The sequence below is a fragment of the Tenrec ecaudatus genome, chromosome 5, assembly GCF_050624435.1.
Source record: "Tenrec ecaudatus isolate mTenEca1 chromosome 5, mTenEca1.hap1, whole genome shotgun sequence".
Taxonomy (NCBI): Eukaryota; Metazoa; Chordata; class Mammalia; order Afrosoricida; family Tenrecidae; genus Tenrec; species Tenrec ecaudatus.
The window spans coordinates 66,667,893-66,692,814 of record NC_134534.1 but is presented as its reverse complement, the minus strand read 5'-3'; the positions used below and the strand labels follow the sequence as shown (position 1 = coordinate 66,692,814).

Here is a 24,922-nt window from a genome sequence, read left to right as displayed (position 1 = left end):
TGTGCTTATTGATTGCATGGAATATATTTCTCCATAGTTTTAATTCAGTCAGTGGTTTCATTTATGTCAGGGATGTTTGGGGTTTTTTTTGTTTTTTTGTTTGTAGATAGCAAAAGAACAGATTGGGCCTTTAAAAAAATCCATTCATCTGGTCTCTGCTTTTTTGCAAGGAGTCTTTAAACCATTTACATATAATGCTATTGCTGAAATAATATGTCTATATTATTCATTTTCCTATATGTTTTCTGCATGTTTGTGCCTTCTTAATTTTAAAAATTTTGATGTTTTTATTTTTGTTTGCACTTGTATATTTTCTTGTGATGAATTCTTTTTCTTCTTTCTTTCCTTTGGAGCATTTTCTTGGTGATTTCTTGGTGGTCACCACACTGGTTTTCTACCTCTGCTTGTTAGTTTGGATAGGTAGCATATTTCTAGAAATTCCTCATTACAAAATACATGATTACAACAATGTTTAACATATGGCAACAATTAACAGACAAGCATTCATAGTGCATTCAATCTACTCCCGGTATGCTTTTTACTCCCTCATATTGGCTTATGTAGTTTCATCAGCATCAACATATAGCTCATAGTTGATAGATTTACTTTGTAAGTTAACTTGATGTTGCATTGTTTTCAAGGTCTAGTTTGTGACTGAGCTTATTTCCTGAAAATATCATATACTCGGTCCTTATGATTTTCTACATTGCATTGTTGGAGATTGTGCCTCCTATCATTTGATTTCCCCCTGCATAGATAAAGCTATTTCGTTAATACATTTTCCTTTCCATGTGGAGCATTCATTCTCTTAGACAGTACTTGCAGCACTGGGGTGGTAGTGGCAAATTTCTACAGCAGCTCCTTACTTAGGAACGGCTTGATTTCCCTCCTCATTTTTTACTGACAGTTCTGCTGAGTGAAGAATGATTGGTAAGAGCCCTTTTGGCAGCTGCTGCCTCACCAACTGCTGACATCCAAGAAGACGCTTCTCTCCCAAACTGTATGCATCCCCATGACCCAGCGATTTCCAGTCCTCCCTGTCCAACAGAAGAGGGAACTCTCTGACCTCGCCAGCACCCTGTTGCAAATGGAGACAATGGGAACCCCCTGCAGAGGATCAGTGTGGCGAACCCCAAGGAGAACCTCCAGAAGTCCTGAGAAATCCACTTCAGTGGCGACAACCCATCAACTGGAGCACTGGGGCCCCAGTCCTATCCCATGAGACGCTCTAGCAGGACAGCCAGGGGAAGTTGTTCAAAACCACTCTTGAGGAAAAGGGGCTTGGGGTGGGGATCAAGTTAGACCAAGGAACTGATCCACTGGCAGGGACAAGTAAACAATCCGTCGCTCAAGGACTGATGCCCTCACTGCATACTGGGCTTAGGCTAGAAAGGATGGGGGTGACTTTGGGAATGGTGTGGTCTGGTGTGCTGCGCTGACGATCGCTGACCAGTTTCCATCCAATCTCAAGATCCATGAGAACGCCAATGCCAGCATCTGTGAACCAAACGGGTTGGTACCTGTTGTGGAACCAATGATCATTCTCGATGGAGACCATGACCAGAAGTACTGCCAGCACAGTAGTGAGTGTCTCTAAGGCCTTGCATGCTTGCGGGGGAAAGGAGGGCCCCCAACAAATCATCACAGATCCAGTAGGCACAATTATACGGCAATAATAAGTAAAGATTATAGTAAAGTCATAGAGAGCATGAGAGATAGAAGAGTTTGAAATAATGGAGTCAGACACAATTCATAGTAGCATGCTCACCTCTTGGAAGGCCATGACTTACCCGCCAAGTCCATGCACAGCGTGAGCCAAGGTGAGGTGTGGCGGAGTCCAGCAGCCGGCCGGAGACCCCGTTTATTGCTAATCAAGGGTTATATCTGTTTAGGGGAGTGTGATTTCAGGTAACCACACTTCACAGGAAGGGGCAGTCTAATAGGCATACAAGCAATAGGAAAGGGATATACAATGGGCATAGGTGTAACAGGAAGGGGATGAGCTAGGTGTGTGCACATGATAGGAAGGGGAGGGACTACGGGTATACATGTGACAAGATGGGCCTAGATTCATGATGGGGACCTAACCTTGGTCACCCTTTTAAGGGCTTGACCTCTCAGAGGTCTCCTACAAGGAAATAGTCAACTACTATCCTTATCAGAAGGGAGTGGGTCCTACTTGTTGTGGGATAAACAGTGGTGTCTGCTTGCTCTGGATGGCTGATAACCCTTAAGGAGAATAACCCCTGACCTACTTCTGTTGACCTGCAAGTGCATATTCATTCACCACGTGTAACAAGCAGCTAAGTTTGACATACATTTGGGGGAGACAACTTGGGAGAAATCTTTGTTTCCCACATATGACCAGCACGCTCACCTGGAGGGCAGCTCCCCTTTTAAGCCCAACATGGTGACCGTTGGACATGCCTTCTCCAAGAAGTATGCTCCAGAGCAAGTGGCTGTGGCCACCATCACAGCTCTGTTCCTGCCTCTGTTCTTGGAAGCTCCTTGTCGGGTGGCATTATGAATAGGATGCTACTTTTCAGCCTCAGTGCTATCAACCTTTGCTGTCTACCCAAACCCCGGACACTAAGCTTTTCCTATGGGCAGGCCTTTCAGGCCAGTGCACTTGCTGTTTGTAATGCCAAGTCTACCAACAAGAAGGCAACCCAGAAGGCCTTTAAGAAGTGGGCCCTGGCTAGCCGCCAGACATCTAAAGGGCAGTATGTTCACACAGGTTTCTCTCTGCCACTGCCACCGGGTTACTCTTCACTGCCTCCTCCACATACTAGAAGGTTACCAGTCAGCACTGTTCTGTCTCTTCTACGTGTCTCTATAGGAGGGATGGGAAGGACCCATTTAGGACAGGGTAGAACCTGGAAATGAGACACAATTAGATCAACACTGTTGGTTACATAGTTCCCTATTCGTAAACACAAGTAAAGTAAATTAATTAATGAAACAACAAAAACAGAATTACTGATTAGGAATTATTTTCGTTTAGTAGTTTACCTATGTTGCTCCATTGTTTTCCGGACTCCAGTGTTCTAGGGATGAGTCACACTCATCCCACTGAGAGACTTGCGGTTGGTTACATAGTTGCACAGTGCATCACATCCATCCAGGCAGTGTCCAAATACATGCATGTCTATGTTCCATAAGGACTTCATAGGCATACAAACATTAAAAAAGCTCTTCCAGATGTACAAAAACACTTCTAACATGATAATGCATTCATAACAATTTACTTTGTGTCACATAGTAGCCCATTTTTATTATATATGATTTTATATACTGCAACATCTTAATATAATAGGCTTCATGGGGATTGGACAGTACCCATGAGTTGTAAGTAAGCCAGACATTTGTTACTCAAGACTGCCCGTGTAGACTATGATGCTGATACAAGGTCCAAATCTCGAATCATCCTATTTCACAGGACGCAGACATGGACATTCAGTAATAAACGGCTGTAGTGTGTTTTTCTCTTGTAGCTTTCAGAATTGTTTGTCTTTGGTTTACAAAGATTTTATTAGGATATGGTGTGGAGTTGATTTTTTTTTCCTGTTAGGAGAAGTTCTCTCGTTTTGTGTCTTCTCTAATTGGGCCTTCTTTTGTGATTTTGTTTTGTTATCATTTTGTTTTTGTAAACTTTGAATTCTGTTTTCTGATTGTCATAAAAAAATATTTGTAATTGAACATAATGGTGGCACAGAGCCAAGAAAGGTCAGGGGCCAGCAGCCACCAGCGGCTCCAAAGTCCCCTGCTGACTGGAAACAGACCTGAAGGCCCTGTGTTTAGCATCTTCTTCTAATGGCCACCAGAGGGCACTCATATTTCTGTTTTGTTTTCTGGTTTGTATTTTGTTTTCAGCACTGAGATAGCCATGAGTTCTGGATATTTACTGTCTGAAATGGTATATATTTGTGCTGGATGTTTTAAAAGCTCGCTGCCATTGAGTCGATGCCGACTGATAATGACCCTATTTAGGACAGGGTAGAACTGTCCCTGAGGGTTTTCGTGACTGTAAATCTTGACAGGAGTAGAAAGCCTCCTCTTTCTACCGAGCAGTTGCAGGTGTTCTGAACTGCTGCCCTTGCACAACCCACTGCGACACCAGGGAACCTGCTGGGTGATTCAGCTGGTCTCAAATGCTGATGTAGGTGGTGGCCTCAGTGTGTTGGTAGTCATAGTAAGGGGTTCACTCTGCCTTTCCCTCCCCACAGGTGCCCCTGCCCAGGTTCTCTCAGAGTGCCCGGCTGTGCAGGGAGCCAATGATCTCCACTCTCTTGCTCCGACCTGCAACCTTTTGGCTAGTAGCCAAACAAGGCACCCAGTGACTCTAGTTGAGAGGAAGCGGGCAGCCTATTCATTTGGGAGCATCAAGGAAGGCTCCCACGTGGAGATGCCATTTGAATTGGGCTTTAAGAGGCAGGTAGAGGACTTTCTGAAGGAAACAAAGTGTGCTGAGGTCGTATTGCCCTTAGCCTAGCTGGCCCCAATTCACGATGAGCCGTGTTTTACATGGTGGGGCTCTCTGTAGGGGGTCCTTGGCTGTTAACTTTAGAAGCAGATTACGGAGCCTTGTTTTTCACGGAGTGCCTGGATGGGCTCGTGCTATCCATCTGAGTGCAAACCATTTTCACGGTCACGGTGTATCGGTGGTCTTTCAGATTCGGTCTTAATGTATAGCACTGTGAAACCAGCCTAACTGGGTCCCGCTGAGGGGCCGGTAATGATTAGATCACCTGGGATGGAAATAGAAAGCCTTTAACGCTTTTTAAGGTGCGTGTGACGACTGAGAGGTGCGCCTTCGGGAGATGAACCTCCACGGCGTGTCAGGTTCAAGTCTGGGCGTCTGGGAGAATAAGGTATCAATTATGGAAAACAGGAAATCAGGAGTACTTGGTGGTCCCTGACACCACCACCCCCCAAAACGAATTCATGTTTCTTTCAATTCAATTTGAAATTCAAGAACGCTGTGCACTTGGGGAAAAGAGGCAGAGTAGAATCCACTCGCTGAGGTTGCAAAGAGAAGCTAGGGAGAGGATTGAGTGCACACCTCTGGATGCAGACATCTAGTGAGCAAGGCAGAGAAGCAGAGAGGGAGCCCTCAGACAGATGGCGGTGGGGCGCAGGAACCAAGTGTTGGTGCGGAGAGGCGGGGCCGTGACGGGAGTGACGCCTCCTGAAACAGAGCAAGGATGCTCACCTACGCATGTCCGCGTTCCCCGCCAGTGATGACGGGGTATTTCACTCATTCTTGGTGTTTAATAAACATGAAAAACGATTCGATATAGTGTGCTTGATGATTTTGAAGACTGTAAACACAAATACCACACGTGGGCAGCTTTATTGAACAGAAATGTATTTTCTTGTAGTCCAGGGTAGAAGTCTGAGCTCAGGGTAAGGGCTCTAGAGCAAGGCTTTCTCTTTTCTCAGCTTGGGTTCCTGGGTCCCTTGACGTTCTCCGCCTGAGTCTTCCCCTTCATTTGTCCTCCCCACTCTGTGTCTAATCAGCTTTTTGACATCTTAAAGTTTATATATATATATTAGGCACCAAATTCAAATCATTCACAGGTCATATTTGATTTGTGATCTGGAGAACCCTAGCGATTGCTACTATATTGTTAATGTCTGGCCTTTCTGATTTAAGGAAAATAAAGATTAGAGACCTTCGTCTTTATATCAAGAGATTAAGAAACAGCAGCACCTTCTCTCTGCCACACGCACAGTTAGGCCACACATGCAAAAAGGTCAGGTTTCATAATCATGTTCTCTCGTTCAACACTACATCTTTGTCTCAATGTGAGCATATCTAACTGGGAAGCGGAAACAACCCAGCTGTTCATCTCGAGGAAGAGAGAGAAGTACAATGTGGTGGGTGGACACAAGGAAATGGTACACAGCTGTCGGCAGCCTTTTATACATGGACTTAGGGTAGCATAGGGGTCTCTTATAAACAGAGTGTCCAATAGAAAAAGTGAGAAATATAACAAGAACCACAGTCTACTACGCGCAATACAAATAAAAATACACTTAAATAACACAGTTCAGCATAACATCAGTAGGATCAACTTCACTGAGCCAGGATTCTCAGTGGCTTGGTGGTTAAGGCCTAACAACCCCCCATGATTTGACCTAACACAATGTAATCAGTTCCATAATGGGATCTGCTGTAAGTAAGATTAAGGTGGAATACAATCTCATGTCTCAGTTCAGTCCAGATGCAATAGAAAGGAAGTGTCCTTGGGGGTGTGGCCTACTTCCTCCTCAAGACAACGTGAAAAAGTTTGCTTGCTTTGTGCTAGGTCCAGATCCTGCCTCTGCTCCTTGACCTCTGGTGCAAAACCAGAGGTTGAACCAGTGACCTGCTACTTCCCTACCGATCCCATTAGCCCTGAGCAGCCTGCCATTTCTTTTTCCCATTTAACATGCCAATCTTGGGTTTATTCATCTTCCCAATCACAAGCCTGACCTACCTGCTGACCTTTCATTCAACCATCTTTGTAGCCACCAGCCTATAGGGCCTGGGTCTGGACTTGCTTGCATCTAGAACTATATGAGCCATTTTCTTGATGTAAATATGTATCTTCACCCTCTCTGTCTATAATTATTTATTTTAGATTATAAATAATTATTAATATACCAGTATAGTGACATAATATAATATAAAATAAGCAATAAATTATATAATTTAATATTATATTATATAATATAATTATATACTATGTGCTAGATAATGTAGCATAAATTCAACTTTTCATATATAAATAGATAATATATTCACAAATAATTCATTTTCAAATGAATAATTGAATGTCAACATATTAATATACATACTCTCATAAATTCATATGTATATGAAATATACACAGGAAAATATGAATCAATTCTGAACTTTTTCATTGTTCTTTCTAGGGTACTTCTTTGACTATTTCATTTTATCTTCTCCTTCACCTCCATTCCTATTCTCAACTCATGGTTCATGGGTTCATGGAGGCCTTCAGTATAACATATACGTCTTTGTGGTGTTAGGTGATATACCTATGGTAGAGGCAAGCCGAGATGTCCATCTTTAGAAGGATAGAGAAATGCAACGTGGTCAATGCACGCAGGGAATTGCCAGCCGTGGTCTGCGCTACATGTTTCTACAGAGTAACACAGTGGTATCGTGCACACATTATATATGTATAGATAAAATCACTGGTGTAGCTGCTCTGGAAAACCTCACCTAACACAATAAAGATACGTGTATTAGACTTTAGGTCTCCACAAACCCAGGAACTGTGGCTGAAGAATGGGAACTGGGGTGAAAGAGAAGACAAAATCAGACAAAAGAAGGGCCTGAGAAAGATCAATGTAAAGGTGTGGGATTTATTTGTGTCTTGACTGGACATTTAAAAACACTGGGGAGGTGACATATAATGTGGCATTTATAAATCCCAAAATAACTAATTGCAACAAAAGACTCACACAATAATCACTAGGAGCAAGCATATTCCTTTTACTTTTATTATTACCCTTGGCAAAGCAAACTATACAGAAGTAATATATGTTATGTATAGTAATGTTCGTGCGTAGCATAAATTCCATGTGTGGGGGCGTTAGCTCTAATGGGAGTCCTGGATCAGCAAGAAGAGTCGGCTACTCATTGGAGTAGGCAGACTACAAGGACCATGCCTGTAATTTTTTCCACCACAGAAAAGCACCTCACAGGTTAGAGTCCAAGCCGATATCGAAGGCTATTCTCACCAGCATTACATGTTAGCTAAGCTGCTTCTCAAGCAGGCATTGGTATTGGCATTTCATTCTAGTCTAATAGTTACATGTAGTCCTCCTTATCATTTAAAATGTATGTTCTAGTAGGTGATCTTCCTCTACATTCAAAATCTAAGTGGGAAAGGTCTTGGTGAACATCTCAGCAAGGATAGCACTCCAGTCACTGCAGCAAATATGATTATTATCTGTACTATTCTAACAATGAAGGAATGATGATTTCACGAGTAGTGTAATAAGAGTCAGAATTTTGCCTCTTTTTCGCTGTTTGTGAATTGGAAATGGGACTCATGGAGACAGGCAAACTCCCCACAGGAAGCTGCATAACAGGCGGCGGCGGGGGCGGGGTGTTGGGGGGGGGTACCCAGGCTAAGAGCCCTGCGACTTTACGGCTTTCAGCAGACAGTTCCATTTGCTGTTCCTTTGCTCTAACTGCTCCTTTTTGAACTTGTCTTGAAAAGAACTGTGGTCATCCTCGTCCTCCGTCTCAGAGATGATCTCCATCTTCTGAATGATGAGTTTGATGAGTTCATGCTGCTTTTCCAGGAGAGAAGTGAGATCTTTCAGCCTAAAGAACACATATTTCATGAATGAATTCTCAATGATATTGTTAGTCCTTCACAGTCTCGGAGGGCCTATGAATTAGAAGTATTCTGGAACAGATTGATTGTGCTTGGGTTATACCCTCGGGGTGGACTTCATCTTTCCTAGGGGTAGGTAGGTTTTGAAGTTTGCCAAAATAAATCATCACAGACTTCTAGAATGGTGTAGCTCCCTAAAACTCCCCAAGGCAACACAAAGTCCAAGATGACCCTGGTAATTCATGGATGGGTTATTTTTGTTTCCATTGTAAAGGTTAAGAAATTGCTGCACAGAGAGGTTAACAACTTGCTGAGGATCACACAGTAAGTAGTTATACATGGCTTTCAGCCCAAAGAAATGAACCCTAACGCCCTCATGTTTAACATCTGCACACCGTATGGCTTCTCCAGAGATTCTCAAACACCTTCAATGCTTTCATGTGTGAGGTACAAGTGCAGGCGGTTCTTGAAAAATACATTTTAGGTTATTAGCCCCAGTATTAAGGACATTATTGGCATTTACTTATTGCTCAGAAGGCAAAGTGATTGATCCACAACAATAAAAAAATTGCTGGGGGTCTGAAACACATCTCCTGTAGATGTACTGGCACCATCATTCCATAGAGCATGGCTTACTATGTGGTTGTGGTAAGCTACTGTTGCATCAGTCCTTGGTTAAAGTAACTCCCCACCCAATACACCACTGGGTTGTGGTGATCCATGGGGTTTGCATTGGCTGGTTTTCAAAAGTAGAATGTCAGAACTTTATTCCTCCTCTGTCCTAGCTTGGAAGCTCTGATGAGACCTGTTTAGCAAAATAGCCACATGCACATCTCCATTGACAAGTAGCTTGGTAGCTACACTGATGAAATGTCAAACTTGAGTATCACTCGGGGATGGTGGAATTCTATCACTGAGCTACTGCTGCCCCAAGATGACTGGATATAGGAGGTAAGCAAGAGTATACAATAGAACAACATACCATGCATTATTTCGTAAGAATTTCAAGGGTCTCAAATACAGGGAGAAGGAAAAATGCATACCGGTATTTTTGCTTCAATACTTCTGTTTCTAAAGATGTATCAACATTTGGTGCTTCTTGTCCTGCTTCTTTGATGGAGAAGATATAATGAAATAAACACTGTGGGATAAAACACAATAGTTTCTCAAGTTAAACTCCACTCAGGAAACTTTTTTTTAAATCAGGTGCCATAATTGAGGCATTATACCATTGCCCCAGGATAAATATTCATAAGACATAACCTTGACTCTCAAGAAACTCGTAGCTTGTTATGAGAGATGAATGTAAAGAGCACTAGAGCCAAGGCCTACCCAGCACTCTCGCAGCAGACACAGGGTCTAGAGATAACAAAGAAAGAGTGGGTTGGGGTCAGAAGTCATTGAGGAAACAGCTTAACTGAATCACTTCATAGTTTCACAAAGGACGCTCTCCCATAGGGGATGTTTAGCTATTGAAAATGCTCTGACTTATACAAGACCACTGAATCATCAACCAACCACATTTCTTGGGGGGAAGTTTCTGAGAACTTGTCTAATTTCTGCTTTAATTGAGAGTCTTTTAAACCATGGATTGGAACCCTGGTTGTGCACTAGTTAAAGCCCTCAGCCATGAGACAAATGGCCGGTGCTCTAACCCACCAGCTGCCCCAATGGGGAAAGATGTGGCAGTGTGCTTCCCCAGCCTTGGAAACTCTGCCTTGCATGGTCAAGATGAGTCAGAAAGGACACAATAGCAATTGGGTTCAAAACCAAGAACAGACCGGATAGAATGAAGTTCCAATGTGAAATGACCTGTAGTCAGGTAATTCTAGGAGTACAGGCCAAAGAAGGCGGGGGAAAGTCACCCTGGAGGTCAAAGGGGGCAAAGCCTGGGCATTGAGAGGGACTGTTGAGAATGATTCTACAGTGGCTGGGGGTGCAGGCAAATGAAGGGTGTTGATATTAATTGAGATGAATGACCTTGAAGAAGGACTCAGATTCCTCATCTCTTTCTAAAGCAGGTGTAGAGGTCATGAGTCTGGTTTGAAACTTGCTGAATTGATTTGCCTTTGAGGACTATGCATGGAGATACAAGGAGCCAGCGAATCTATGGATTGGGGACTCAGGAGAGCTAACTGCTGAGTATTTGTGGTTGGGTAGTCATTTCAACTATGGATATGAGTGAAATCCGATATGGTGGTATGTGGAATTGGATGACAGCTTATCATGTTACTTAGATGGATTTTATCGTTTTATGACCACACAGAAGAAAAGTAACCTACAACAAATTCAGAAGAAGCACTCTTACAAGTAAGGAGCAAATTCAGGCCCAGCTGGAATTGACACCCAGGTCTGCCAACGCGACATTATGGACTCTTTTTCACTGTCTCTGCTTAGTCTCCGATGGTTTTGTCTTTCCTTTAATGCACCCACACGCACACGTCAGTGATCGCTGACAATACAAAACAAAGTATACTTATACTACACACACACACACACACACACAGTACACCTGGACCACCCACCTATCTGTCCCCAAGTTACATAATGCATATTCAACACAGATGCTACATACTACGTAGGAGGCACCTGGAAGAGGAGAGCAAGTAGCTTCCTCCTTGCCTTCTGTCACCTTCTTTTCAAGTTCTTCTTCCCCTTCAGCAGAGCAGACTCAACCGCTACAAAAGGGCACCCGTACCAACAGCACAAAGTGAATGGATGCCCATCAATAGCACTTACGATCACTCCCCCATCATATCTGGGTCTGTTGGGGTACACGATGATCCTCTCTTGATCTACTTTTTGTAGGAAGCACAGTGGCAGTTTCTTCTCTAAGCTGGTATGAAGTTTCACCTAGAATTCATTGTGGGTTTAGTGACAGGCAACATTAGGTGGTATCTGGGATTCTTACACAGCACTGCGTAATCATGAATTCATACAACAAAAGGAACCTGACTCCCGTGTCCTGAATTATATCCAAACAGCTGGTCAGGCCAGGTCTCCTGAGCCCCTAGTGGCAGTCATTTGACCCTACTAGCTCTCTCACTTCCTCCACTGACACACAAGGGCAACAGTTGGTAGCTGGGGGAGGTGGGGAGGTAAGATGTTTAAAGGAGAAGTGCAATTTACACCAGCAGATAATTACTTTACAGGAGGATGGGAGAGAGGGTGTGACTCTAAAGAAGAAAAGGATTTCGTCCACTCGGGGTGGTTACTGTACTAGAACATAGGAGTGGTTGGAATAGAGTCCTTTAACAGGCGAGAGGGGACTGGGAGAACACAGAGAGCACGTCCCAGAGAATTCGAGATCTCTAATGCTGTGCTAGAGCACGCAGTAGCTGCAGATAGTTACCCCACGCTGTCGCTTAAGTAAACTTGCGGTATTGTTAGCAGCAAATTCTTTATCTTGTTTCCTATTTTAAGCATGCATTTGCATTTAGTTTCATTTTATATTGTCCAATTGTGTGTGTGTGTGTGTGTGTATGTGTGTGTTTGTCAAATTAATCTCGGGCTGGTTCACGCCTGTTGCGTCTACTATGCGGGGGTGTTATTGTGATCATCATGGCGTGTAGTGACTGGCACATAATAAGAAATAGTAAAGATTTGTTGAATGAACACATTGCTGTTCATATCCAGCTTAATTCTACTTCAGTCCTCCTTTTTGAGTTTGCTTGGTTTGTTTCATTTCCTTGTTCTTTACTCTGCCACACTGTGTCACAGGGCCACTACAGACACAAACAGTGTTTGCTTTTATTCGCTGTTCTGATTTGAATGACTACCATCCTTTTGCTGATTACATTACTTAGTAATAATAACTCATATCAACTGATGCAAGTCTTCCTCAGATCAATAATGTATACTTAGCAAATCAAAAGACAGCCAATAGCTTTTAACTCTTGTCCATAGAAATTATTAAAGGTGAAAAAATATATTTAATGTCTTGCTCTTTTTCCCTCTACCTCCTCCCTTTTCTACCTAAATAAGGAATATTTTTAATATATAAAATTTTGCTTTTCTTGATGTTTGAAATGTTTGCATTTAATTTATTAACCACATATATAATTATACACAAACAGTTGATCATTTGATCAGGTTCAGTGTTTGTCGCTGTCACTCTTATCATGATTCTCTAGAGTACTTACCTTGTACTCATTCCTTATTTAGCTATCAGGGGCCTTAGTAGATTATGTTTGAACACCTAATGCATTGACTCGAAGGCATTGAGTTGAGTTTAATGAGTCTATAAATGGTATACCAGTCTTCACATATTATAACAGCCTGGTGGCATATAATCCTTGAGCAACAACCTGTGAAACTCCACCTTTTCCTCCAACATCACTGGAGTATTCTGGAGGAGAACTTTTTTTGAAGCAAGCATGTTATTTGCTCTATTGCTTTACACTTAAGAATTTCTGTTATTCCCAAACCCCTAAATCCTCACAAATCAAAACTGGCATGAAGCTGTCCTTAGAAAAATTAGTCTCTTTCCATTAATTTTAACTGACATATAGTGTGTAGTCTCAATTGCCAATTCCTCTTAGTTTTCTATTTAACAGTTTCATTTTTGCATTATTTAAGAAAATTCATTAGTTAAAATGTTAATCACATGCTCCTTGTCTTTATAGAATTTACTTTCATCCCTAATATTTCCCAAAGGTTTCCCTTAAATATTCTTAAGCGCATCTTCCACATTGCCAACTGAAGTTGATGGATTGATAATTGACCAGCTCACCCTTATTGAGGGAAGATCTATTCAGGCTCAGTGTTCGCCAGCAGATGAAGTGCAGGGTGCGTCTTAACTCCATGCACGCTATAGAGGAGCTGATGGGTTCTCAAATAGTCCAAACTGGGTCTTGTGGGATCCATTACATGCGCTTGCACTGTCCTCAGGAAGCATCTTTACCCCCTCCGTGCAGTGGGCTTTACACCTTAAAGAGTCAGATGTACTCCATAGGCTTCCCTTCCCAGTTACAGCCAGATAGACAAATGGGGGTGTGTGTGTGTGAGTGTGAGTGTGTGTGTGTGTGTGAGTGACAGAGAGAGAGAGAGAGAGAGAGAGAGAGAGAGAGAGAGAGAGAGAGAGAGAGAGAGAGAGAGAGAGAGAGAGCTGCGCTAGATATTGGGGATCCAGAGCTTCCAGACTCAAAGTACTTCCATCTCTTGTGGTTTATGTAGTGATTCTGTTCCAAGGGAGTCTTTCTGTCCTGACTGCTCTTTGAGCTCCTCTGTGAGAGGACAAACTGTCCCTACATGAACCAGAGTACCGCATGTTTCCTTAGGCCCCGGCTTGTGTTGCATCCTGAAACATTGACTTTGAATGGATGCAGACTTTTTTTTTGTTTTTCTTAAACCAACTCAAGGGAAAAAGAAAACTGGATTCCTGGTTTTCTAGGCAATGCTGGTCCTGATTCAAAGCAGGAAGCAGATAGCATGAAGGTAATTGCTTTGGCGTCCTCTTTTCCAGACCTGTGTACTGGTTTGTTTAGGGAGCAGGGTAAACAAAAACAGAATTATGGTTTTCAAATCAATTCTATGAACACTGCAGGGTAGTGGGTCTTCTACTGAGACATTTTAGCTAATTCTGCTGCTCTTTTGGGTCATTTTATTTCTTTCCCTTGTATTTTTAAGAGTTAACAGGATAATGAGGAGGCACTGCCCATGAGATCACAAACCCCCTCCTTTCCTTCTCAACCACCTTGGAATTCACAATTCCACCTTTGTTTCCATAACAACCTGTCATTTGCTCTTTCCGCCAATCATTCCCCACTAAACAGAGATAATAACAGATCCACTTAAATACTGTTTTCCTTCTGTTGCTGATACTGTGTCCCCCAACTACCAGAATAACTTGAAACACTTCATCTTCTGCTGTCCTTTCTTTCAAAGTTCAGTTTGTTCTTTTCTTTTGTTTTTCACCCTGTGTTTAAGTAAAACTATCATCTGGGACAAACTCTTTGCCCTCTAACATGAGTCATCTTACCATCTCTTCTCTGCAGCCATGTTCCCGTAGTGCAGCTTTTGGACCATTGGGCCTCCTAGATTTCTCCTTGTGGGAAAAGTCTCTCTGTCCTTCCAAATTCCACCCATCTGTCAACGCCCACCTCATATGCCTGTTCTTCCACCTAGCATTCCCTTTGTTATGTTTGCATTTGTTTTTTGTACCTGACAATTCCATCTTTTAATTCATATGGTCCCCCCCGCCCCCTCACCCCCCCCCCCCCCGTTCTGTAATGTCTCAAGCTCTTTGGACCATTGTTGTTGGGTACTGTTGAGTTGGTCCTGACGTATAGGGATCCCGTGTACAACCAAATGAAACACTGCCCAATTCTCGTGTCGGCCTCACAATTCTTGCTTTGTTTGAGTCGATTCTTGCAGCCACTGTGATTCTCCATCACCTGGAGGATCTTCCTTTTGTTTGCTGACCCTCCACTTTTGCCAGCCAGCTGCCTATCTCCAGGGAGTGATCTCTCCTGATATGAAGTCTCAAGTACATGGTACAAAATCTTACCATCCTCGCTTCTAAAGAGCATTCTGGCTGTACTTCTTCTAAGATGGATTTGTTTATTCTTCTGGTGGTCATCCAGGGCATATTCAATATTCTTCCCTAACAACATCTTCAAAGATATCCTGTGTTACACCATACAGCTATGTCACGAAGCATAGTGTTGACTAGCATGGATTTTGCCAGTGGATAAGACCGATCACCCAGTTCCTGAGATGTACTTGGTCCAGCACTGGCTCACTGGATGGTCACATGCTAGTGTAAAAAGGAGTCATGGCTAGGTTGTTTCTCAGTGTCTCTGCTTATATTGTTCTGGGTCACCTTTTAAAATTTTATGTTAAAAATTTTTATGTTATCCTTTTTGACACTTGGCACAGTGGAGAAAGCATCATGGTTTGATGGTCCTTCCTGGTATTGAGTACATAGTTGTATAGAATCACCGAATCCCAGAAAGTCACCTGTTCCTCACAGTGGTGATTTAAGTGAGTCTTAAAGAGAATATTCACCTGCATAGCGATCCTCTTCAGCGATGCATGTTTCTGTACCTCGGCAATGTCCCCAACTGCCAGACCAATCTGCAGGACAGCACAGCACTTAATCATTACCTATTTAATGGCTCCTCTAAAAAGACACATAAATGGTCTCGGTGGTTAACTTTCGACAGGTAAGGGAGGCGATACACTTGCATTGTGTCAATAAGGAACTCGAATCGCATGACTACTCCACTTTACAGAGAGCTGCCAAGCCTAGAACCCTTTGCAATGGGGGCATCCCCGCTGGTTGGTCCAGTAATCTGAATCACTATCAAAGTAATCAGAAATTCATTTCAATGTAAAGTAACAGTGTGTGCTGTACTCGAGAGAGGAGTATTTAAACATAGATTGCAATCGGGTGTAGGCACACAACATGGTCGGAAAATCCAAGAGCATGCCGTCTAAGGAAGACAATACCACCTTTAAAAAATGCACAATTTACATCAAACTGAAGCAATGAGTTTGTATCCCACACATGATAGGCAGGGAATGGTGCACTTTAGGGGTGGACGAGGCTCTTACGAACCCCCCACCTAGAAATCTAACACTGGACAGAATTAGGTGAGAGAAAGCTTTGAACTCAATACCATCTGACAAAGATGAAATTAACTATATCCAGTCATTTATTTGGGATCCACTTTGTATCCACCAATGCTGAACCAGCTTCTTGGGCACTGTAGCCACAGAGGAAAGAGCCAGTCCAAAAGTTTTCAATTTCCTGGTGGCATGGAGTAATATATAAATATATATTTTAAAAGGGGGCTGTAGGCCACAATAAGTATGGGAATCTATGCTTTCAATGGAGGGTCTATCTTGTTGTCAACAGCTTCCAACAAAATTGCTCCACACATTTCAGATACTTATCTGGGCTCTGAAAACATCTGAGTTTGTGAGTCAGAGAATTGATCAATAATTAATATCTAATAGTAGCTAACATTTATTGAATGCTTATGATCTGCCAAGCATTGCTTTAAGTGTTTTGTCTTAGCTTGTTTAATCTTCACACAGCCTATAAAGCAGATTTTATTATTATCATCACTGTGCCCACCCCCCAATTTGTGATAACACAAAAAGGGGTCTGCCTACAGGACATGATGCTTAATCTGAGATTTGAAAGCTCAGAAAGAGTGAACTCAAGGCCGAGGGGTGTCCCAGGACAAAGAACAGCCTTACAAAGGCCAAGGGTAAGGAGAAAGCCTGTTACTCGGTGCCTAAACTCAGACCTGACTTTAGTCCACAAAAAGAGGCCTGCATGGGAACTGAGCAGCATCATAGTGGCCCACGAATGCTATGCTGGTGGCTTTCATTGGGATTGAAACTCCTGAAGAATCATTTAAAAAGGACTTTGAAGAGCAACAAGTTGTGCTCAACTTTTCATTGTCAGGACATCACTCTAGTGACAACGCATAAGGATCATTAGAACAGAGCGTGATGGATGGATTCTTCAAGAGATGCCCAAATGCTGCAGAGAAGAGCTGCATGACAGGTGCTTGTCCACTTGAATCTCTGATCAATGAGAAATTCAAGAGCAGAGACAAGGTCTTCATCCTAACTTCCTAAGGTCTCAGCCTATCCTTTGACCCAACAGACCCACACAGCATCTCTCTTCATCCTCTTCACCTGCAGACCAGGTGTTCATAGCAGTTACCAGGGCATTGTGCTATGCATGTATTTGTTTATTATCTAACTTCATGGTTGATTCCCAGTCAGAGGATTGTTCTGCTCTGTTCACCACTGTTTCCACACCTAGAAAAATGCCTGCTATTCAGAAGATGCTTGATAAGCACTTGCCAAGTGAATGTGCCATTGTGTACCCCGATCCTCACACATTGCCTGGCATGCTGCAAGCACTACAATTCACAGCCATACAGTCAGTCCCAACTCAGTCATATGAGTCATAGTGACCGGCTCATAGGATGGAGTCAAGCTGTCCCTGTGAGTTTCTGAGACTGTCACTGGTAACGGAATAGAAGTGAGCTGTCCTTCCCTCTAAGAGATGAGATTAAAGAAACTCTGAGTCATTATTATTAGATGCCCCCGTGGAACAACCACAAAGGAAATACAAGGGAGGATTACTTACCAGTAAATTCATGAGGACAATTGGAACAAACAATGTGAATGTAATAAGTTGTATAAAGGACAGAAGTGGATATGCCAATTCGTCCCTCAAGAAGGGTTCTAGAAAGGAATCCCGATAATTGATATCTCCAAGCATCATGCTGAAGGTCTGGATGATAGAAAGCAGTGGATGGCTGAAGGCATCCTAAGAAAAGACCACAATGTAAAAATGAAACACAAAATTTTAAAAAAGTTTTATAGTTCCTGCAGGATTATAAAAATCATTATTAAAAACCAAAACCAACCAACCCACTGACATCCAGTACATCGCAACTCATAGCAACCCTGCATAGAGTTTCTGGGACTGTCTCTCTTTCGGAGAGCAAACAGCATCGTCTTTCATCTGCAGAGCAGCTGGTGGGTTGAACTTGTGCTTAGCTGCCCAACAGCCGACCCACAACACCATCGCTACTCAAAAACAGTGATTACATTTTTTAAAAAATAAAATGGTGGTAGTTACCAGAAAGAGCTTTTCTGCACATGCAATAAATTATTTTTTTGACCTTTTATGCACATGCTATCAATAATAAACCCCTAACATTCGGACAATAGAAAATGTCATTTTCTCATGACTATTCAGTTTCTCTGAAATGAAAATCAGTCTAATGCTATTATACCAGATGAAGCAAATAAAAGAAAGTACTCAGGGGCTATGGTTTTTACGTCATTCTGAGTTTTCTAGGTCATCGGCATTTAAGCATGAATACATATTTCCAGTATCCACAGTAGCACCTCACCTGCACGCTCAGGAGGACGTAAAAGCTGAGCCCGAAGGCCATGAGGAGGAAGGTGAAAACAACGGTGGACCTCAGCAGGGTTTTCATGATGACTTGCAGCATAACTATGAATATGCCACAGTTTTCAAACCTGCGAGAGGAAATGAAAAGATTACTTCCTTTAGGGTCGATTCTATTTTGGGATTCAGTGTTAACACTTATTATGAATAATGTCAGGCATGAGATTTCATCAACTAAATAAATAATTGAGGTTTTTATAAGTAGACATGAGAATTCACGAGTGGTCATGTTTTCTTTTCAGATCATTCATCAAGTGATTTTGGTTACCTTTCTTCCCCTTTGGGTTTTATCTTTACCTTCAATGCATTTCTCAAGGGACCAATGAACCTCACTTTACCTCAAGTAAGAGAAATCTCATAGCTTACCCATAGCCAAATAATAAATACCCAGATAACATAGAAAGTAATTTAAAATAAAGCAATCAATGAATACAAATAATAGTGCTACTCAAAGCAATGGTGCTTCTCAGTGAAAAATAATGCAACTTACTGCTCGGTAAAGAATAACAGAACTGGACGTAAACTGGAGTGGAAACCGTGCTAGTGGACAAGAGTTTGCATGCATCAGCTAGTATAGGTTTGTGTGAGCTCGTCCATGTCTTTGGGTGTCTACAGGAGTCTGTGTGAGCCTGTGCCTTTGGGATGGGTTTCATGAACTCAAGCTCTGAAGATCCCTATTACAGTGCAGCTGGTCACAAGCGACTTCTCTTCCCCCCTCTCACAGCCCCCTTCCACTTCCTTTCTTTCTGCAGCATCCGACCCTGTGCGATTGTGAAATAGATGTTGGTGTGTTCTCGGCCATGAGCGTTGTCATTTCCTTTGGCAAAGACAACGTACTCAGTGTTTGATATTTTCTGCTTTCTCTTATAAGTTTTTCTGTTTTGTCTAGTCATTGTTGTTGGGATTTTGGTTGTTTGCTCTGTATGACTTTGTGTGATCGAGTTTTGTTTTGCATGGTTTTCTGTATAAGCAATCCAGAATAGGTAGGTCTGCAGAGGCAGTAACTCGATGAGAGTGTGGTATGAGGGGGACAGGCAGAACTGGAAGCTGTTAGCAATGAGCACAAGAGAAGAAATTTTTCTGAAATTGATTGTGGTGATTATGCACAAATTTTCTTAATATGAATGAATGATTACATTGTATGGTATGTGAAGCACATACCAATAATGCTCTATATATTAGAAAAGTACTCACAAGATTATAAAGATTAAAGGGATTTCAGAATCTCAGAAACTAAATTCAGACAGAAATCCAGTATTCTCGAAGACCATTGAACAAGCTGATCTGAGGGCATGACAATGCGAGGGTCACTCCGGAATCCTCTTGACCTCCAGCCCCTGCTCTTCTGACCTTGCTACACCCTCTGCCAAGCACCAGGGCCTTGCTGTTATGTTGTACTCATGGTAGAAGGACACATATGAAGGGGACAGGGGGGCAGGGAGCACAGGACATGCCTGAATCTTCACTTACTAGCGGAATCCTGGGCAAGCTATTTACTCAAAACTTCAATGTCTTCTTTCATACAATGTGAATGATAACTTTTATCTCCTGTTATTGCAAATATAAAGCGAAATACCATAAGTGGTAATTGTTGGAGGTATGGTAGCTTAGCCTTCCTTCCCTCTAGAATTAAATACTTTTGACATTTTTTCCCTCATGGCTCACTTTTATTCTCTACACCCATCATTTCCTTTCAAGTAGTTTTCCCAAAGGTCATAAATGAACAATGAAAATGACCTCATTATATTATGGCAGGTCCTACACGAATAGCCAGCCTTTATCTTTCCAGGAACTACCCACATTTAATATAGATTTGCTTAGATCACTGACTAATCATTGATAAGTTCACCACCCAGGAAATATTTGGCAGTGTTTTGAGATACGTTTGTTTGTCAAAACTGGCTGAGGAGGCTACTGGCAACTGGTACATGTCACGAAATATGCTCTAATGTGCAGGACAAGACCCCCAACAAAGAGTTATTTAGCCCCAAATGTCAACGGTGCCAAGGTTTAGAAATGCTGGTCTATACCTGAACTCCAGAACCATCATCTTCCTTAACAGGATATAAAATATTTCCTGACATTTTAAAGCAAATAAGAAAAGATGGGTTAGCTAGTTACACATGAATGAATGCCATGTTCGTAGTAGTAGTGTTTCTTTTGATATTGAAAGAACATGAAACAGCTGTAGACATGAGTCAAGCTGCCTTTACCTCTGAAGATACAGTAAGAAGTTCATCCAATAGAAGAATATAGCAATGGCGGCGCACTGCCACTGCATGTAAGCTGGCACACTGGTGAACAAGGGCAGCACAAAAATGAGGCTGGTTGTATAGATGATCCATTCCACTCCATTGCTGTGATCCCAGAAGTAATTCATTTTCTGTGGTTGAAATAAATGGAGGATTACTGCCCGCAAGTCGCTTCATGTGCAGTGACACCAGTTTCTGTCTGACATTGCAGCCAGCTTGAGAGAAGTCCTGGGGTCAGCCCTAGCCTTCGGGCTGACTTAGCCCTTCCAGGGTGGCTCAGATGTTGGTGATGGCCCATCATTTTCTTTGACCTGGTTCTGTGGAAGTCTGATGTCTAAGGAGATCCCACAAGATTCTATTTTTTCCTATAAAGCTCCATTCCATTTCAAGGAGACATTGTAAGACTACACGTTAGTTTAGTAATTCAGAGGAACCTCGATAGCTGACCTAGGCAGTTAACCTGCTGCTCAGGAGGTTTGAGACAAATATTGAGAACCATGCAAGAACTTATGGCAAGTCATGATGACATTCATAAAGATTCCCATGTCGTGAGCATAAATTTTCTGTGCAGGAGACCATTTGAACAGCAATAAGAAAATTATGTGGAGATCAAAATGTAAAAGAAATACTTCAATCTAGCCTGTATTCTGTAATTCCTGTTTTAAGTAATGAAAATATCAAAAGAGGTGAAAGAATATGTCACAAGTCATCAACAGTCTATATATGCAAGGACAGTGTAGAATAGTCCCTTAGGGTTTCTGAGACTAAATAGTTAGGGCCAGACAGCTGTGCTTTTCTCCAGGGGACACATGACGGGTTTGAACCATGGACCTAGCAGTTAGTAGCCCAGGAATTAACCCAATGTGCTCCGAGGTCTCCATATATTAGGCCCTGAAGAAGAAAATCATTTAAACCACCATGAAAGCTATAGACTGGGTGCCCTTATCCACCATAGTGAGGACTGCCACATGATTTTCATAAGCCTCGAGTCTCACCTGAACTTGGTTTACCCATTTAAGATCTACAGCATAAAGAAACTACTATAAGATTTGGATTCATCATGACCCTACAGATTAGAACAGAGTCGAATTTTGCCTTTGGTTTTCAGTGACTTTGAAATCTTTGTGAGAGACGGGAGTCTCACCTTTCTCCCATGGCTGGAGTGGCTGGTGGGTTTGAAACACTGACCTTGAGGTCAGCAGCCCAATGCATAACTCACTATGCCAGCAGGGCTCGTATGCTATTAAAAGTTCCCAAATTTTATTACTACTTGAATATTTTTTTTCAAACAGAAAATCTTTATTGCTTAAAGATAAGTTGAAGAGAAAATACTTTCAAAATGCATTCTTGGTCCAAGCGGATCTTTTGTAAACATTTATATTTAAATGATCAAATTCAAATCTAACTATTGTGTTAACCAAATAACTAAAATTGAAATGAGAGAAAATGTACCAAAATTTTTCATAGTTGACACTTTAATCAGGCACACAGCTACTGGGAAGTTGTAAAAATGCAACATTTATGCTTCAGATGTGCATTAACTTTACCTAAAATAATATGACATTTATGTTCTAAAATGATTATGTGTGATATTTCTAGTTTATGCACTAAACAAAATGTGCGCCTTTATTCTGATGTTATACTTCAATTAGCAGTCTATAAATTAACCTCACTACTGTCCAATAAAATATCTGGATATATAAAATGTATTGAGTACCTGTTGGAAGATCTGGGCAACCTCTTTGCAATATCCAAGTATACTTGATAGGAAAACTAATATCATACAAACTTTTATAGGATATGAATTCTGAAAAAATAAAATAGTGTGAGACAAGTAGTTATTAGATAGATAAAATAAAACACTTAACTTCCAATTTCCACAATTAAACTTTTTTGTTTCATTTCTTTCTGTGTATTGTTCACAATTGACTTAAGCAGAAAATTACTATAATACTAATGTAGACATGACAAGACTCATGATCATGTTTTCTTAGACGATGGTAAAAATATGCCAACTTAATTCTAAAAGAATGTGAATCTGAGGGGTTATTTTAAATTTTTTATTGTGGTAAAATGCATATAACCCCAAAGTCAACACTTTTACCATTTTAAATGATGTAATTGCTCAATGCAGTCTCTTTAGTGCGTTGACACCGTTGTGCAGACATTTCCTCCATCTACAGAACACTGTCATCACTACTTTCTGAGCAGTCACTGCTCAGCTTCTGCTCTAGTCACTCAAATCTCGAGACCAAACTCACTGACGTGGAGTCCCTTCTGACTCACAGTGACCCTGTGGGAACAGACTAGAGCTCTGGGTGTTTCTGAGACAGTAACTCCTTACTGAAATAGAAAGTCTCATCTTTCTCCTTCAGGGCTGGCTGGTGGTTTTGAACTGCTGACCTTGCAGATCCTAGCCCAACACATAACCACTATACCACCAGTCCCCAGAGACCATAAATCGATTTTCAATTTAAGAGTTCTGTATTCAAATTAGACTTTTCTATTAGATCAGTCTATGGACATGGCAATTTTTATTGAATTCATTTACAGGCTATTCAATGATAGTTCATCTCATACTCAAATTTGATGGGGCACCAGGTACCATACACAAATTCTGTAGGATACTTATTGTCAGATGCCCTGAAGATAGTGCTGGCTCCCCAAAACTCTATGCGTAACAGAAAGAACCCTGTAATGTCCTGCAACATCCTCACACCTGCTATATTCGAGCCCATTGTTGCAGCCACTGTAGATCCATCTTGTGGAGGATCTTCCTCCCTTATCAAGGTCGATGTCCTTTTCCAGGGACTAGCTAGTTTCTTCTGATACTATGTCCAAAACATGTGAACCACTACCTATCTGGTATGTCACCATTAGTGCTCCATCAAATCTATTTTTTGAGAAGGCCTATACATTCAGTAGGGCTACCTGAAAGTTATATTTTAGCTCTCATGGACCCATTGTAACTTTGTGCATTCCATTTATGCCAATCATTAATGGGTTCTGCAGCTGATTCTTTTCATGTTGAGGCATGCCCCATCACAAGTGAAGGTCTTGAATGCCTTTCTGTCTCTGCATCATCAAGGTCAACTCTACTTTGAGGAGGCAGCTTTTGTGGAACACCTTCCAACCCCAGTGGCTCCTCTGCAGACACGCCATCAGAAAACACCCCACCGCTATTCATAGCTTTTCAGAGGCTGATTTTCCAGAAGTGGACAGCATCTTCCTGCTCTGCGCTTAGTTGTCCTAGTCCGCTCTTTGTTGAAAGCTCAGCTGAAACCTGTTCACCGTGAGTGACCCTGCTGCTACATGAATTACTGATGGCGTAGCTTCCAGCCTCACAGCAATATGCAAGCCACCGCGGTATGACAAGTGGACAGACAGGGCCGGGTAGGATACTTGGAGTCATTGGAGTTCTTATATTTTAAATGTATCCTGAGTTTAACATTTCTAATAAAAACCTTCATTTTCCTTAATCCTATTTGTAAAATGTTGAAGTATACAAACCAATAGGAAATACCTGGGTGTCTAGTATTTCTGAATGGTCACTTGTTGTTCCATTAATGATTCCAGTTGAGTTGAAACCCATTCCTGGCTTTACATTGACCACAAGAAAGGTCATAGGCATGAGACCAAGACAGTATGATCCCAGGTTCACGATATGGGCTTTAAATCCATAGGCTAGCCTAGGAAGAAAATAACCACATCATAATTGACTCATTTTGACCAGATATACTTATTTATAATACCTGTGGAACAAGTAGTTATAATTGTTCTCAGAAATCTAATTGTTATATTCACTGGACGTTATATTCTCAGCAATCTAATTGTTATATTCACCGGAGGTTAGAGTCAGAAAGATCTTCTCATTCTTTCCTCTCCAGAAGAGAAATCTTAACTTCAGTGTAAACCATGACTTGCCTGATGTTTTTCACCAATTAATGGAAATGCAGAGACTTTAGCCCAGGCGTTCTGACACCAGCACACACCTCTCACCTCACTGTCACTGATCTGCCAGGTTCAAAATGCTTCTTCATGTCTTATATGATGACATCCTCCCCCTCAAAACATCTCATGCAATGCCCCAAATAAGCAATGTCACCATTTCTAATACCCAAATTGCCCACCACGCCTGTTTCCTTTTCAAAGAATGATATGAAAACCAAGTCAGAAACATTAACATATCATTAAAATATAGTAATTACGAAGACTTTTCAATTGAGCCAAGCATTGGTTCACAAGGAAATACTATTCAATACGCACCATTTCATACATAAGTACTCCTTACAGACAGGATGATTGAGAAGCTCTATGCGATTGTGTTGTACCATTGCCTGAATAAGAGGGAAAGCCATAAA

General features: G+C 41.8%; 1 protein-coding gene and 1 pseudogene across 1 annotated transcript in view; one reads left to right on the top strand and one right to left on the bottom strand.

Annotated features, from left to right (window-relative positions):
* Window positions 1–1,012: 1,012 nt before the first annotated feature.
* Window positions 1,013–2,792, top strand: LOC142449106 (fructose-bisphosphate aldolase B pseudogene; annotated as a pseudogene).
* A 5,356-nt stretch (window positions 2,793–8,148) lies between these two features.
* The window catches only part of TRPA1 (transient receptor potential cation channel subfamily A member 1), a 54,069-nt gene continuing 37,295 nt past the window's right edge, over window positions 8,149–24,922 (bottom strand). The window contains exons 18-27 of the mRNA XM_075550837.1: window positions 24,828–24,898; window positions 24,085–24,250; window positions 22,279–22,368; window positions 20,523–20,692; window positions 18,251–18,380; window positions 17,476–17,658; window positions 15,369–15,437; window positions 11,100–11,213; window positions 9,404–9,501; window positions 8,149–8,347 (exon numbers count right to left, since the gene is read on the bottom strand). Coding sequence (XP_075406952.1) covers window positions 8,149–8,347; window positions 9,404–9,501; window positions 11,100–11,213; window positions 15,369–15,437; window positions 17,476–17,658; window positions 18,251–18,380; window positions 20,523–20,692; window positions 22,279–22,368; window positions 24,085–24,250; window positions 24,828–24,898 — 1,290 coding nt within the window. The remainder of the gene's footprint in view (window positions 8,348–9,403; window positions 9,502–11,099; window positions 11,214–15,368; window positions 15,438–17,475; window positions 17,659–18,250; window positions 18,381–20,522; window positions 20,693–22,278; window positions 22,369–24,084; window positions 24,251–24,827; window positions 24,899–24,922) is intronic.